Raw genomic sequence first — 17,525 nt, forward strand, 5'->3', positions numbered from 1 at the left:
GAGCATTCAAAATGGCGGCTACACATATGTGAATAATAGCACGATAACTTTTGAACGAAAAGTCCGATTTGATCCAAAATTAGCATCAAGGTTTTTTTTTGATGAATAAGATCGAGGTCTTGAACCGGAAGAATCGGTTTACCAGAAGCTGTGTTTTTACTGTTTTTTATGTAAAAATATGTTGTTTTTTTTTCAATTTTTTCACCCTGTATATATTAAGTTTTCAAAAAGGGTAATACCGCCATTGAAGAGGGTGTAAAAATATTTTTTAGGAAAGGTTCTGAAATTTTTAGTTATGTTAGTTACCATTTAATAAATGCATATCGTATCTTCACATGTACCTATGTGCGCAAATTAATTTTGAAAGCCCGCCATTTTGGTAAAAGACAAAATCTGAGATGGCCTCATATCTAAAATTGAATCTTTGTATGTGTAGTGTGTGTGGGCCATATTATATGCTTTTACCATTAAATGTACAATAATTCTTATATTATTTGCACGAATCTGCCGCACATGGGTTCATAGGTACATAATATGAAGATACGTTATGCATTTATTAATTGGTAATTAACATAACTAAAGAGTTCAAAATATTTCCTAAAAAATACTTTTATACTCTTTTCAATGCCGATATTAACTTTTTGAAAAATTAATACATACAGGGTGAAAGAATTAGTAAAAAAACAACATGTTTGCCTGGTTCAGGACCTTGGTCTTACACATCAAAAAAAGAACCAACATACCAAATCTGGTTGACGTCGGACTTTTCGTTCAAGAGTTGTGCTATTAGTCACATATGTACAGTCGCCATTTTGAATGCCCGCCATTTTTGTAAAAGGTAAAATTTGAGATGGAATTATATCTAAATTTGAACCTTGATGGGTGTAGTATACGTGGTCCAAATGATGTGCTTCTACCATTAAATGCACAATAATTCTTATAATATTTGCACGAATCTGCCACACACAGGTACATGTAAAGATACGTTATGCATTTTTATTAAATGGTAATTAACATAACTAAAAAGTTCAAAATATTTTTTACAAAATATTTTTACGCTCTTTTCAATTGCGATATTACCATTTTGAAAAATTAATATATACAGAGGGAAAAAATTGAAAAAAAAACATATTTTACATAAACAACCAGTAAAAACATAACTTCTGGTAAACTGATTCTTTTGTTTCACCATATCCATCTTTTAAATCAAAAAGAGAACCTATATACCAAATTTGGTTGAAATCGGACTTTTTGTTCAAAAGTTATGGTACTATTAAACACATATGTATAGCGGCCATTTTGAATACCAGCCATTTTTGTAAAAGGCAAAATCTGAGATGGCCTTATATCTTAATTTGAACCTTTATATGTGTAGTATATGTGGTCCAAATTATATGCTTGTATCATTAAATGTGCAATTGTTTCACATATCGGCCGCACTATATTAAGAAAAACAAAAATAAGAATTTATAGGACTGTTATCAGACCTACAGTCACATACGCATACGAAACATGGGTGCTCAAAAAGTCAGAAACAGACCTTTTAGAAAGATGGGATAGAAAAATGCAAAGAGCAATATATGGAGGTGTGGAAATAGAAGGTCAGTGGAAAAAAAGAACCAATAAAGAATTGGAAGAACTACATATATCAAGAGCTAACGATCACGACGACGATCAAAGCACAGATAATACGATATTTGGGGCACATCGAGAGAATGGGAAGTAAACGAATGCCAAAAATGGTACTCTCACGAAGACCAATACAAAAGAGAAGGAAAGGCAGGCCAAGGAAAAGTGTACGAAAATTTGAAGAAAAGTAACATTGAGAGATGGAAAGAAGTAGCATTGGACAGAAGGAGATGGAGGGAGGTGGTGAAGGAGTGTATAAAAAAACTGAAGTGTAATTAAATAAAATTAATAAGTTATGTAAGTTATAATAATTTATTTATTATTTATGAACATTTTAGCCCTAAGCCCATAAGGCCTGTCGCTTAATAAATAAATATATAATGGTACTTAACTTGGTACTTTTTTCATGTGCACATTTGTACTAAGGTAAGTTAGGTTCAATCGAACTATTTTTGGTTCCAGAATATGTGATTTAATTTATGACCTGCATTTTTGTTACACCCTGTATAATAATATACAGATCTAATATAAATTATATATTATTACACCTACCTCCTAGCTAGTTCTACAACTTTCTCAAAAGGTTTTTCCCATGCATACATTTTAATTACTTGAATTCCCGTCGTTATTTCACTCATGAGTTTTATTCTTGTGTCTGTCCTAACAGCAATTTTTCCCCGTAATTGTCCTTGCAGTCTTGATAGGTAACCTATAAAATGTTATAGTTAACAACGGTATACAACAATAACTTTATATCTTGGCATTGCCAAAGAATTAAAAACTGTTATAAATATCAGTATTTGAAATAATCATGATCTACAGTCCCTTTGCCTTTATCTCGTATGGTAGGTTGGCTCTCCTAATTACTATATTTTATATGTTTCCTATTCCCTCCACCACGACTCACAACTAAGCTTGACGGATACCAAGCAAGAGAACAAGCGGGATTCAGAACGGGTTTTAGCACTAGTGACCATCTGCTAAAAGTAAACATATTGATTGAAAAGTCGAACGAATATCAAATCCTATTGTACATGGCATTCATAGACTTCCGAAAGGCGTTTAACATCATAGAACATTGGGCCACCAAAAACTCGCTACAGAACATTGGGCAGAATTGACTACAGGTACACAGACTTAATAACAAACATATACAAAAACGGGAGAACCACAATAAAATTGACGGACAAACACGCTACAGAACCAATAAAATTGGAAAGAGGAGTCAGGCAAGGAGACACAATATCGCCAAAATTGTTCAATCAGGCTACAGAAGACGTATTTAAAAAATTAGAATGGGAAACATATGGAATAAGAATAAATGGAGACCTCTTGAACCACTTGCGATATGTAGACGATATAGTCCTGATAACAGATATGAAGGAAGAGTTACAGAAGATGGTTGAGGAACTAGATAAAAAAGCGACAGGTATGTCTAGAGATGAATTATAGTAAAACCAAGACTATGACAAACCAAGAACACAAATTAGACATAGTAGTCAAATAGAATAAATTGGAGCAGATGGCAGAATACATATACCTAGGACAGATAATAAAGTTGAACAGGGACAATCAAACAAAAGAAATAAAAAGAAGAACTAGATTAGCATGGGCATCATTTGGTAAACTATCATATATTCTAAAAAATAAAAGGTACCCTCAATATATGCGAACAAAAGTATTCAACCAGTGCATATGGTTATTCAACCAGTTATCACATATGGCTCACAAACATGGACTTCGCAAAGGAAAATATCGACAGGACATCCAAAACACAAAGAGCAATAGAAAGATAGCTGCTGGGTATCGGTCTTAAAGACAGGAAACAACAGGACTACAACGGTAGATCATTTTCTAACATTGTTAACGTGGAACTGTCTTTAATGCTGAACAAAGAAGATAAAACTGCTAAAATGTCCAGTGCACTTGTAAAAAAAATTTTAAAAGAATTTTTTAATTCAATTTAGAAATTACTTGTTTCGTGTTTTCATTACTAAAGCAGTTTTCCTTTAGTACTTCTTATGTTGTACACGTGCAGAATAATTTTGAATTCGATTCCGCTAACTTGCTTTTTTTGTCCTTAAAAGTAGAAAAAACGTTTAATTTCTCTTGCAGAATCTTTATCGTCTAATTATTTTAACTGTAGGTACATACTAATATCAAATACATTAGACTGTAATACATCCAACTCCCACAGAAATCTGGAAGCACGTTGCCACTAGCGCCTCTGTCGGCTTGAGTTGAACTACGTTTTGACAACGTAAAATTTGACATAAACATTCAAATTTAATTTTATTAATTTTTGGATAACGAGCTAATTTTTCTAAATTGTGTTTGTACTTTTACAAAGTTTATTTGTTTCTTCAAGTTTAAAATAAATTATAGTTATTTTTCAGTAAATACAATAATATTAACAGGAAAAACTATGTATAAAAGAAGCATAAAAACTTACATGGGATTAGTCCATTAAATTTTTAACAGTATCACAAAACAAAAAATATAAAATTCCTAATCATTTGGTAGTTACAATGTTTTAATTTTACCTCAGTAATAGTTTTTGCCCTATAAGATGTTCCTACTAATATATATTTAAAAGAATTGAGGCTTTAGCATATATATTTGGAAATATTCGATTGCCCAGAGCAAGATAAGAGTATTTCCCTGGTGTAAGCTGGGCGAATTATCCCGAGGGATATAACCCAATAAAGGAAGAAGAAGAAGAAGACACTGAAATCTTTGTGTCTCGTAACTGGCGTCGCTATAGATTTAAATCATGTCTTTCTGTCTGATTCTGCCACATCATTAAGTTCATTTAGTAATAGCAGATTTACAAAATCCATTTTTTTCAAAATACATAATAAACATTGAACACAAAGCAAAAAGTTAGGTTAATAATATTAATATGGATTAACTGACAGATCTTCAGTCATTCATAGTTTGTGGTTAACAACGCAGACCACTAGATGGCGCTATTTTTTTGCTTCCGCAAAATTAATGGGAAATGTCAAGAGTTGTATGTATTACAGTCTAATGTATTTGCTAATATCCATCGACCAATTTACAAAATGATTAATAGAATATTAAAATATGTGTTCTCTGTAAAGCGGCTTCTGGAATCTCTTAAATATGTCGAATTTTATACAGTGATGAGCGCGCTAATAACAGGCAAAATAGAGCAAAAGATGGAAAACGTATTAAGTTGTGAGATAAAAAGAAATGAAACTAGTCGAGCTGGGAAATTTAATGATATTAACCTATAAATATACATTATATTGATTGTTTCCCTCCTTTACATGTATCAGAGGAGTATGTCAACTAAAACTGTCACTGTGACAGTGGTAGTTGTCAAACTCGTCCGATATGTCTAACAATCAATATGCTGTAAATTTATAGGTTAATATCGCTAAATTTCCCAACTCGACTTGTTTCATTTCTTTTTATCTCACAACTTAATAGGTTTTCCATCTTTTGTGCTATTTTGCGGGTTATTAGCGCGCTCATCACTGTATACCAAACATTGATAATAGTTTTTTGTGCATTCTGACCGATTTGCGTTTCGACTATACCCATCTTCTATAGTTGATTTTTTAATAAAGAGGAGTAAACTAAAAAGACAGATTCACACCCAAGAAAGTTACTAGAAAAGTCACCAAATTCATCTTCTTTTTTCGTTGATCATATCAGCTTTCGATGATAATCCATACATATTATATTATACAAACACATCGCTAAAGAGTTCTAAAAACAACTGTTTTTATATAAAAGTAGACTAAAAATCTAAAAATTAAAGGAATAATGCAGAAAACACAAAAAATCGCCGATATACTTAATTAACCTATAAAATGACAGATGTGCCAAAATTTCATAAATGTCATTGCCTGCGGTTGGACCAATTAGAAACAAGCAGTACGGCACGGTAAATTTGAATCACTCCTCTTGGATAAAAAACAAACAATAGACCTGTACGAGCTGGTACAGAATTTCAGAATCCTGAAATGAGTCTCATGAGAAAATGGAACATGTACAATAATCCATCTGGCAAGATATAAACTGTATATTATACAGGGTAGCGAAAAAGTGTGGAAACAAGCTACTTGCTCGGAAACCGCTAGAACGATTTTTATAGTTTTTGTTGGGTAAGAATTTTCTAATGCGGCCGATATTATAGTGGTAATTGCATTGTTGTCAAATCTTCCGTTTTTCTGGAAATCTAACGAACTTTCTTATTTCAAATGGAACACCCTACATATTATTTGCGTTTTCAAGTCCTTAATAAATACTGATTATTTTTCATGTTATATTCCCTATACCTAAATGCCATAATTTCGAAGTTATTGCTACATTTATTAAAAAAAATTGTTTAAACAAATTTAGATATTTTGGATCATTGGAAACAAAAAAGGTATTTTGTAATTTTCCTCTGAAGTTAATCGTTTCCGAGTTATAAACAATTTAAAAGTGAAAAAATCGAAAAATGACGATTTTCTAGATTCAAAAACATATATAAAAAATATTGTTTTTGAAACTGGAAGCGCTTAAATTCAAGTTGAAATCTTATTTTATCAGTTACCGATAAGTAATTTGGGCTTATTTCATATTCTAAACCATTGTTTTAAATATCGTACACAGAGCACCGGCTTCACATTTAAGCGGCAACAAATTTAACATAAAAGCTTACTTTAAAAAAATTTTTAAAATTTTTTAAAATTTTTAAAAATTTTTAACATACAATTTAACATAGTTTTAAGTCATATACAGGTTAGCGAAAAAGTATGGAAACACGGTAATTTATCGAAAACCGCTAGGACGATTTTTATAGATTTTGGTGGGTAAAGGTCTTCTAATGCGACCGATATTATAATGGTAATTACATTGTTGTCAAATCTTCCGTTTTTCTGGAAATCTAATGAACTTTCTTATTTCAAATGGAACACCCTTTATATTTTTTTCGTTTTGAAGTCCTTAAGAAATACTGATTATTTTACACGTTATATTCCCTATACCTCTTATCAAAAAAAATTGTTTAAACAAATTATAAAAACCAATTTTTTCGACCCGGGTAGACATTATTTTTTTAGTAGACTTTTGTAGTTTTCCTCTAAAGTTAATCGTTTCCGAGTTTAAACAATTTAAAACTGAAAAAAATCGAAAAATCGACGGTTTACAAGGTTCAAAAACACAAATAAAAAAATTCTTGAAATTACGAAGTACCTAAATTCAAGCTCAAACCTTCTTTCATCAGCTCCCTATACGAATTTTTGGCACGTTTTATTCTAAAACATTGTTTAATGTTGTTCTGAAGCTATTTCCTTGTGGCATTAGTCCGATCGCCCGTCCTCTTATATGCGCTTCATTAAGAATTTAAATAAAAAAAAATTGAAAAAATCCAACACATTCGTCAAAGAAAAGCGTGGTGCGTCTTCATCGAATAAACGGTTTTCGCCCCACGCTTTTCTTTGACGAATGTGTTGGATTTTTTCAATTTTTTTTTTAGTTTTTGCTTTTTAGTTGATTTTTTAATATTTTTAATTTTAGTCACTCGGAACTAAAGAAAAGCGTTTCCTAAAAATTTTTTTTTCATATTTTTTTATTTTTTACTTTTTAGTCTTGCACTTTTCAAACATTAAAATATATCGTCATGTTTATTAAAATATGTATAAAACATATGATGAACAAACACGAAAAGTAGTCGAAATCGGCAAAAAATTTGGAACTCTATTGTTTATTTATGAAACATAACGTAAACAATTAACGTAAAAAGTGAAATTATGTATAGTTCATACAATTAGCTACAATCTGTATTGTTTATTTATGAAACAACGTAAACAATTAACGTAAAAAGTGAAATTATGTATAGTTCATATAATTAGCTACAATCTGTAAAAGTTTCAAGTTGTAATATCATTAGGACAATCTATATAGAATAATATGTTTTAAGTTAATTTTAAATAACCTTATAAGATATGTATTAGTGAAGTGACATTGAACTCAGGTGAACCCATAAGACGTGTTGTTTTGAGTTAAGAATAAAATATAAAATAGACGACAAAACACGAGAGAATGAATTATATTATTGTACGTAGAATTGCGAAATGGTTTGGCTGATATAATGTTATTGTTTATAATACACTTCAAAGACTTGTAAATAAAGTATGTTGTAGCAGATGAAGCAGTAATTATTTAAATAAGGACTATAAGGGTTAATTGTATACCAACCCTTCAATTTTCCTTACATGGCGCTCCTGTAAATTAATTGGGAGAATCTTCTGAAAATGGGCGACAAAAATTGGAAACACCGACGGCGGAAAATGGACCAGACCAGGACCCAGGAACCGAACCCAGTGAAAAAAAGACAAAAGTGTTAAAATGTAAGTAGTCTATCTTTATTGAAAATGCTTCCCTCGTTTTTTATATATACATATACATATTATTATTGAACATTGAATATTTATCTTTGCTGATTTTTGAATAATTTATGAAGTATCGATTTTTTTTAACTATGAATTTTGAAACATGAAGTGATTTTTTGAATTGAATATTTTTATCAAAGTTTATTATATATGTTATTATTGAATTTTTATTGAATTTTGAATTTTTATTGAATTTATTTGAAAAATCTATCCGATTTCGATTTTTAGTACGGTTATTTTTGAATATTTTATGGAATATCGAATTTTTTTTCAAAAATTTCTATCGAATTTTGAGATATGAACTGATTTTGAATATTTTTATCTAACTTTTGCATATGCTCTTTTTGAATTTTTATTGAATTTTATTAGCAGTTGTTTTTGTTATTGATCTTTTAGATACATTTTTATCGAGTTTGTGTTAAATTTTGTATGATATGAACCTGAATTAATAATTTTTGTGTGACTAATGATATATAAATGATATTTTTTTAATAAATAATGATTAGTGATGACATACGATAAACATTGCTATAAGCAAGATATATTTTTAACGAACCGACCTGAAGAGTCGAGATAAGGAATTTGGAGAAGAACTATATAGATAAGAAGAAGAACTAACAATATTATAAGCTAAATATTATGAGGCAACTTGAGACACTAAGAAACCCACGGCTCTTGTCAAATTAGGAAGGTACTAAGTGATTTATAGAAGCTTGAACGCTTATTAGAGACCCACTCTGTGTTTTGAAGGGTACCTATTTTATTCATGATTATTCGTGAATAAACAACGGCCTCAAAGCAAGGGATTGAGGTTGTGATATTTTTAGAAGAATTTGAACCGCATAAAATACCTATTTCGTGTTTTGAGTTAACTATACCACCTTAATGGTGCCTACAGATCAGGGCGAAAATTCGGGTTAATATTGGCGGAGAACTAAGACATCCGAGTGAAACCTCTTTTATTAAGGTAAAACGAAGGTATCGGAGCTAGTATATGAAGTGATGATTATGATGTTATATGAAATGATATATGAGATAAATGATATATGATTGTTATATGAAAGATGTATATGAAGATGAATTATGTACACTGTAGAAGTGTTATTATGTGGAGAAAATGAAGAAATATAGTTGTAGTACCAGACAAGAAGAAGAAGAGAAAAAAAGATAATTTTTTTATTAAAATATGTGGGAAAAATGAAAGAAGACACATAAAAATTGCAAGAAAAGAAGCAAAATTAAGAATAATATCAAATAAGTAGCTAATCATTGAATTATGTCTAAGAATTAAAGCTGTAAATTTTTTTTTCTCTAAAGTAATGTTAATTATAAATAACTTATTTTTAAATGTAGATAATGAATTCAGGTTAAATTTTCGCGGAAAATGGAAGTGTTTGAATTAAGGATAGACAATATCTTACAATAGTGTTAGTAGATAGTAAGCAAAGGGACACAGAAAGTGAAATTTTTAGACATTCAGAAACATAGATTAAATATTTATTATAGGTACAAGAGAGATATTGAAAGTTTTATAGAGACATTTTAGAAGTTTTTAGAGAGATTAAATCTTTATTATAGCTACAAAAGAGTTATTAGAAGTTTTTAGAGAAATATTAGAAATTTTTAGAGAGATTACATTTTTATTATAGGTACATTATTTTAAAGTTAGTAAGGTGTATATAAATAAATCAAAATAAGACTGAAATAATAAGATGAAATAGCAAAGTAACGTTAAATTATATTTTTATACCATAATATATATACTATTTAATAGAGTTTTAGGTAATATTAGCTTAGCTTAGGAATATTAGTTAGATACGAGATTTTTATAATTATTTAGGTAGATTAGATTATTCCCCTGCTCATATGAGATGCTTATAGGCACTAAAAGACTATGTTAACAATCCGGATAGGTTTAGTCACTGTTTTTATGTGGACACTGTTTTTTTTGTGAATGGAGAAAAGACTAAAAAGCAAGACGGAACAGAAAGTGAATTAGTGATAATAATAAACAATTTTTTTAGTATTAGGAAAAACCGGTTTAAAATAGGAAAAATAATATACATGTTTAGGGTATTAGGATAGTTAGGAAATTTAATTTTTGAAAATAGGTATTGAATAATAGGGTTGAAGTATTAGGTAACCATAAACATTTTGTAAAAGGGAAAGAGGAATATATCTCATTTTAAAACAGGGAGATGTAATATCATTAGGACAATCTATATAGAATAATATGTTTTAAGTTAATTTTAAATAACCTTATAAGATATGTATTAGTGAAGTGACATTGAACTCAGGTGAACCCATAAGACGTGTTGTTTTGAGTTAAGAATAAAATATAAAATAGACGACAAAACACGAGAGAATGAATTATATTATTGTACGTAGAATTGCGAAATGGTTTGGCTGATATAATGTTATTGTTTATAATACACTTCAAAGACTTGTAAATAAAGTATGTTGTAGCAGATGAAGCAGTAATTATTTAAATAAGGACTATAAGGGTTAATTGTATACCAACCCTTCAACTTTCCTTACAAAGTTTCTTCCTTGTAAAAAACAAGAGAATTTAAGCATTTTCTGGTAAAATCGTTTTTATATTTAAACAATTAACGAACATAAAAAAATTATTGACTATTCGTGTATTGTTCCCGCGAATGCATATGTCTGCAAATTTTTAGTCATTTGCATTGAAGAAAAGGCAGTAAAATTAACGTCCAAAAATTTGACCCAAACGATTGAACTAAAGAAAAGCGTTTAATTAATACGCCAAAACGAATTCTAATGTTAATTGTAGCACAAAACGTCTCCACCGGTGGTTTTTCTAAGACTACGATAAAAACACGAATTTTTTGAATTCGAGTTTTGGGTGAGGTTCTGTTTCGTATTGTATTGAAATTTGACACAAATAAGTGCCGATTTTTATATAAAAACAAATATATTTTCGTTCAATATTTCGTTATAAGCGTTCAAAATTTGAAACTTTATTGTTTATTTATGAAGCACAACGTAAACAATTAACGTAAAAAGTGAAATTATGTATAGTTCATATCATTAGCTACAATCCGTAAAAGTTTTAAGTTTCTACATTGTAAAAAACAAGAGAATTTAAGCATTTTCCATTAAAATCGTTTATTTTTATTTAAACAATTAATAAACATAAAAAAAATAATTTTTATTGACTATTCGTGTATTGTTCCCGCGAATGCATATGTCTGCAAATTTTCATTCATTTGCATTGAATAAAAGGCAGTCAAATTAACGTCTAAAGATTTGACGCAAACTATTGAACTAAAGAAAAGCGTTTAAAAAAAAAGAAGAATGTGTGTAACTTATTAAATTTAAATTAAAATATATTTTACTGCTGTCAGAAACCAGACAAAAATGTTTATATCACAAATAATCATTGATTTTCGCTTAAATTGAATGTTAAAACTTCCAAGAGGCAGGTTTCTGGCGGGAGCTGGTTTGAATATTTTTTAATTGAATCGAAAAGCAATGTTTATTTCTGAAATACACATTTTTTTCTGTTTAGGGGCAATTGCAAAATGTATTCTGGGTTAAATAAATTACATACATTCTTCTTTTTTGTCAAATAATTTAATTAAAAAATTATTTTTGGACACCTGTACAAATAATTATATAAATTTTTATATTACTGAATAAAGAATTGAATGACCTTTCAAATGAGCTATCGCATGTCCCCTATTCTCATTTAAAAAAATCATCCATTACGTCATCGCGCCCAGATGGATGACGTCACTAGTATGAAATATATGCCAAAATATCGTAATTTAAAATAAAAATCGACCTCTTTCGGGATTTTTCCTTAAAGTCGCCTTTTTACGAAATAACGAATTTATTCTTTTCATTTGCATCGTACTGTATAAACAAATATATGAGTGTTCAAAATTTAAAACTTTATTGTTTATTTATGACGCATAACGTAAACAATTAACGTAAAAAGTGAAATTATGTATAGGTTATATCATTACCTACAATCCGTAAAAGTTTCAAGTTTCTACATTGTAAAAAACAAGAGAATTTAAGCCTTTTTCCATTAAAATCGTTTTTTTATTTAAACACTTAATAAACATAAACAAAAATTTTTTGTTGTCTATTCGTGTTTTGTCACCGCGAATGCATATGTCTGCAAATTTTCATTCATTTGCGTGGAAGAAAAGGTAGTCAAATTAACATCCAAAGATTTGACGCAATCTATTGAACTAAATAAAAGCGTTTAATAAATTACATACATTCTTCTTTTTTGTCAAATAATTTAATTAAAAAATTGTTTTTGGACACCCTGTACAAATAATTATATAAATTTTTATATTACTGAATAAAGAATTGAATGATCTTTCAAATGAGCTATCGCATGTCCCCTATTCTCATACACACTCTCCGCACTTCTGCCTTGACATTATGTTTTTCGGCCGCGGAGTTTGGAGCACCAGTATGGGCAAACTCTGCTCACGCAAAGAACGTCGACGTGGCTCTAAATGAAACGGTCCGTATAATATCGGGTTGCCTGAAACCGACACCTATCGAAGAGGTATACCCCATTGCTGGAATTGCTCCACCACCAATCAGGAGGAAGGTCACGTCAGAGGTAGAACGGAAAAAGCAGGAGACGGACCGAAGACACCCCTTATATGACCACCAAACTCAGCCAAGCAGACTAAGATCTCGGAAAAGCTTCCTGAAAACATCAAGATCCATCCCCGAAGCGCCAGAGACGCGCCGAATACACCTATGGCAAGCGTCAACTACCGCGACACATTTTCCTCCCTCGGAGGAAATGGCTGCTGGACACAATTTACCGTATCCGACTTGGAAAGCGCTAAACAGACTAAGAACCGGCGTTTCACGTTGTGCTAGTAACCTGAAAAAATGGGGATATCAGGAGGACGATACCTGCGACTGTGGCGCGGTTCAGACCAGCCGGCATCTACTATCATGCACAGAGATGAGAGACACCTGCACAGAACAAGACTTAATTATAGCAAATGACAGGGCCATCTATGTGGCCAACCATTGGAAATACAGAATTTAAAGTTGTTGGTGTTCCGGACACGGAAAGTAAGTAAGTATTCTCATTTAAAAAAATCATCGATTACGTCATCCTGCCCAGAAGGATGACGTCACTAGTATGACATATATGCCAAAATATCGTAATTTAAAAATAAAATCGACCTCTTTCGGGATTTTTCCTTAACCCTGGATTGCTACACTTATTTTCTAAACTCAATCTGCTACATCGAGGTACAGTGGTACCCCAAATAAAATCGACCTAAAATATTTATATATGTATGTTTTAAGAACTTATCACAAAAACAATCTTAAGATAACATGCTAAGAATTTATTTTGTATACAAAAATATTTTATTATATTATTATTCACAAGTTTATTTTCATATTTTCTACACCCACTACTGCAAATTGGTGTACCTTACAAACAAGGTTGGGGTACAAGTGTACCCCAGGTAGCATTCCAGGGTTCAAGTCGCCTTTTTACGAAATAACGAATTTATTCCTTTCACTTGCATCGTACTGTATAAACAAATATATGAGTGTTCAAAATTTAAAACTTTATTGTTTATTTATGACGCATAACGTAAACAATTAACGTAAAAAGTGAAATTATGTATAGGTTATATCATTAGCTACCATCCGTAAAAGTTTCAAGTTTCTACATTGTAAAAAACAAGAGAATTTAGGCCTTTTTCCATTAAAATCGTTTTTTTTTATTTAAACAATTAATAAACATAAACAAAAATTTTTTGTTGTCTATTCGTGTATTGTCACCGCGAATGCATATGTCTGCAAATTTTCATTCATTTGCATGGAAGAAAAGGTAGTCAAATTAACATCCAAAGATTTGACGCAATCTATTGAACTAAATAAAAGCGTTTAAAAACAATGTTTTATAATGAACTATTTTAAATGGGAAATAAGCCACAATTTTACAAAAAAAAAAATGAAATGTTAACGTTTCGACGCCCAAGTCGGGTGTCGTTGTCAAAATACAAAATAATACTAAATAAACAAAAATGTTGTTGCTTATTAAAAAATTCTTCTACTAATTTATTTAATCTGACTCATTTATATCGGCAATTCAGGCATGTATTATACATTTTAAAGAAGAAGACTTTAAAATGACATTGCCAATATTGATGAGTTGCATTCCTGGGACGACTTTACTAAAAGATAGTTTATTCGATTACATGAAATCAACCCCAACTCAAGAATATCCGCCAAAAAAAATAATAGCATGTGATATGTCTTTAAAAAGACAACCAAATGCAACGATGGCAGTAAAATTCTCGCGCTAGAAATTCCATAGTAAATCACGAGGGAAAACCAGGAAAAAACCTCGTGATACTATCCCGACATCGTAAGTATTTGGGCTTACATTTAGTTTACTCTCAAAACTAATACCAAATTCTGACTTTAATGTATATATGCTATTTTAAATCATAAATAATATTAATAATACATAGATACTTATTATATAAATAATAATAAAATATAAAATATGTACTCGAAAAAACTCGATATGTTAATGACTTACTAATCGTGTTAATTAATTACTACTCAATATGTTAATTTCCCATTTAAAATAGTTCATTATAAAAATGCCACAAAGAAATAGCTTCAGAACAACATTAAACAATGTTTTATAGTCTGTTCGCTAAACGCAGACGCAACTTTCTAGATATTTTAGTCGGTAATTTTGCCAATTTTAGTAAAATTGGCAAAAAATAATTACTAAATAGTTAATAATCACTAAATAGTTAGTAATTTTGCAAATTTTTGCAAAATTGGCAAAAAACAAAAAAATTATCGACTAAAATATCTAGCCAGTTGCGTCTGGGTTTAGCGAACCGACTATAGAATAAAACGTGCCAAAAATTCGTATAGGGAGCTGATGAAAGAAGGTTTGAGCTTGAATGTAGGTACTTCGTAATTTCAAGAATTTTTTTATTTGTGTTTTTGAACCTTGTAAACCGTAGATTTTTCGATTTTTTTCAGTTTTAAATTATTTAAACTCGGAAACGATTAACTTTAGAGGAAAATTACACAAGTCTACTAAAAAAATAATGTCTACCCGGGCCGAAAAAATTGGTTTTTATAATTTGTTTAAACAATTTTTTTTGATAAGAGGTATAGGGAATATAACATGTAAAATAATCAGTATTTCTTAGGACTTCAAAACGAATAAAATATAAATATAAACCATTTGAAATAAGAAAGTTCATTAGATTTCCAGAAAAACGGAAGATTTGACAACAATGTAATTACCATTATAATATCGGCCGCATTAGAAGACCCTTACCCACCAAAATCTATAAAAATCGTCCTAGCGGTTTTCGATAAATTTCCGTGTTTCCATACTTTTTCGCTAACCTGTATATGACTTGAAACTATGTTAAATTTTATGTTAAAATTTTTTAAAAATTTTAAAAAATAAAAAAAAAAAATTTAAAAGAAAGCTTTTATGTTAAATTTTTTGCCGCTTAAATGTGAAGCCGGTGCTCTGTGGTGTACAATATTTAAAACATTCGTTTATATATATGTTATAGTCAAAGCCCGAATTTCAGGCACTCCTAGGTTTGACTAGGCAATCCTCAGGTCTGACTGACGGTCTTAGTCAAAGCCCGAAATAAATTATAGTTTCGGCCTTTGACTAGGCAAACCTAGGAGAGACCAAGTTTTTCAGGCAAAGGTCGAAATTTAATTTTATGAAATCGGGGTTTGACTAGTCAAACCCCGATCAGCTATTAAAATGTCGTAATTTATTAGATTAGGTTTAATAAAACGTCATTTTTTAATTTTAATGTTTATTATTTTATATTATCGTAATTAAACTAAAAAAAATAGTGTTTACTCTAACATGTTGAGGCATTATGGTACGTAGAGTTGCAAAATACGTTAGACCTTTTACACTTACGTAATTTGAAAGAGCATTTCTTATTGCAGTAGCAGTTTATAAATTGTTGTCCTCCAAATTTAGAATCTTTTCTACTAATTTCTCTTAGAGACAGAGACAGCTTAACGTCTGGAACATCTTCGAAATTAGGAAATTTCTCTTTGCATTCTCTTATTTGATTTTTTGAAAAAAGTGTGTTTATTGTTCCGTATTTCGTACAAACTCTATATAAACCGTCAATTGTTTTATCTTGTATGCTATTCAAAATATTTCGAGCATCCTCTTTGGCTCTATCAAAGCTGGGGATAGGCATTGTTACAGTTTTTCCGATCGAAATTGGAGGATATTTTTTTCACTTAATTGTTTCATAGCATTAGCCTGGGCATGAAGACTTTCAATCGCATTTCCTTTATTTATTTTATTTTTTTCTGTCTGCGCACAACGCATGCTCGAAAGCGTGCCAAGAAGATGCTTGAAATATTTTGGATATCATACAAGATAAAACAATAATAATAGATAAAGCAGGCTTACGACACAGTAAATAGACAGCAGATGTACGAACTGATGAAAGAATTGGGGATACCAAGTAAAATTGTCAGGATGATAAAGATGACGATGGAAAACACAACAAACGAAATAGCTTGGAAAGGGTATACATCCAAAAAGTTTGAAACCAAGGAAGGATTACGACAAGGAGACCCACTATCAACAATGGCATTCAATCTAACATTGGAAGGAATAATCAGGAAAAGCAGAATAAACATGCAAGAAACGATATTTAAAAACGGCCACCAATGATAGATTTGCAGATGATCTGACGCTATTAGCAACAAGCAAAAAAGAACTACAAAAGTTAATGAAAAACATAATAACAGAAGCCAAAAAATTAAAAAATTCGGACTTAAAATAAATGAAGAAAAGTATATGATAATGGGAGAGATCCAAAAAGAAAAAGAGAATAACATAATAGTACAAATAGATGGAGAAAAAACATACTCGTTCAAAAGAGTCAAAGAAATTATTTACCTGGGAGCCAAAATAGATGAAAATGGTCATGAAGAAGGGGAGATAAAGGCAAGAATAGCTAAAGGAAATAAAAAATATGGAGCATTACGCACATTATTGAAATCCAAATACGTATCAAGAAAAACAAAAATAAGAATTTATAAGACTGTTATCAGACCTACAGTAACATACGCAAGCGAAACATGGGTGCTCAAAAAGTCAGAAACAGACCTGTTAGAAAGATGGGAGAGAAAAATGCAAAGAGCAATATATGGAGGTGTGAAAATAGAAGGTCAGTGGAGAAGAAGAACCAATAAAGAATTGGAAGAACTATATCAAGAGCCAACGATTACGACGACGATCAAAGCACAGAGAATACGATACTTGGGGCACATAGAGAGAATGGGAAGTAAACGAATGCCAAAAATGGTACTTTCACGAAGACCAATACAAAAGAGGAGGAAAGGCAGGCAAAGGAAAAGATGGAAGGACAGTGTATATGAAGACTTGAAGAAAAGTAACATTGAGAGATGGAAAGAACTAGCATT

At 30.5% G+C, this 17,525-nt stretch overlaps 1 protein-coding gene across 5 annotated transcripts in view; it reads right to left on the reverse strand.

Annotated features, from left to right (window-relative positions):
* LOC114343004 (SCAN domain-containing protein 3-like) overlaps positions 1-17,525 on the reverse strand; it is a 404,642-nt gene that overhangs the window by 65,643 nt on the left and 321,474 nt on the right. For all 5 annotated transcript variants that reach the window (XM_050658110.1, XM_050658106.1, XM_050658108.1 and 2 more), the window contains one exon: positions 2,182-2,338. In XM_050658110.1, the coding sequence (XP_050514067.1) occupies positions 2,182-2,338 (157 nt within the window). The remainder of the gene's footprint in view (positions 1-2,181; positions 2,339-17,525) is intronic.

Source organism: Diabrotica virgifera, chromosome 8 (assembly GCF_917563875.1).
Source record: "Diabrotica virgifera virgifera chromosome 8, PGI_DIABVI_V3a".
NCBI classification, from domain to species: domain Eukaryota; kingdom Metazoa; phylum Arthropoda; class Insecta; order Coleoptera; family Chrysomelidae; genus Diabrotica; species Diabrotica virgifera.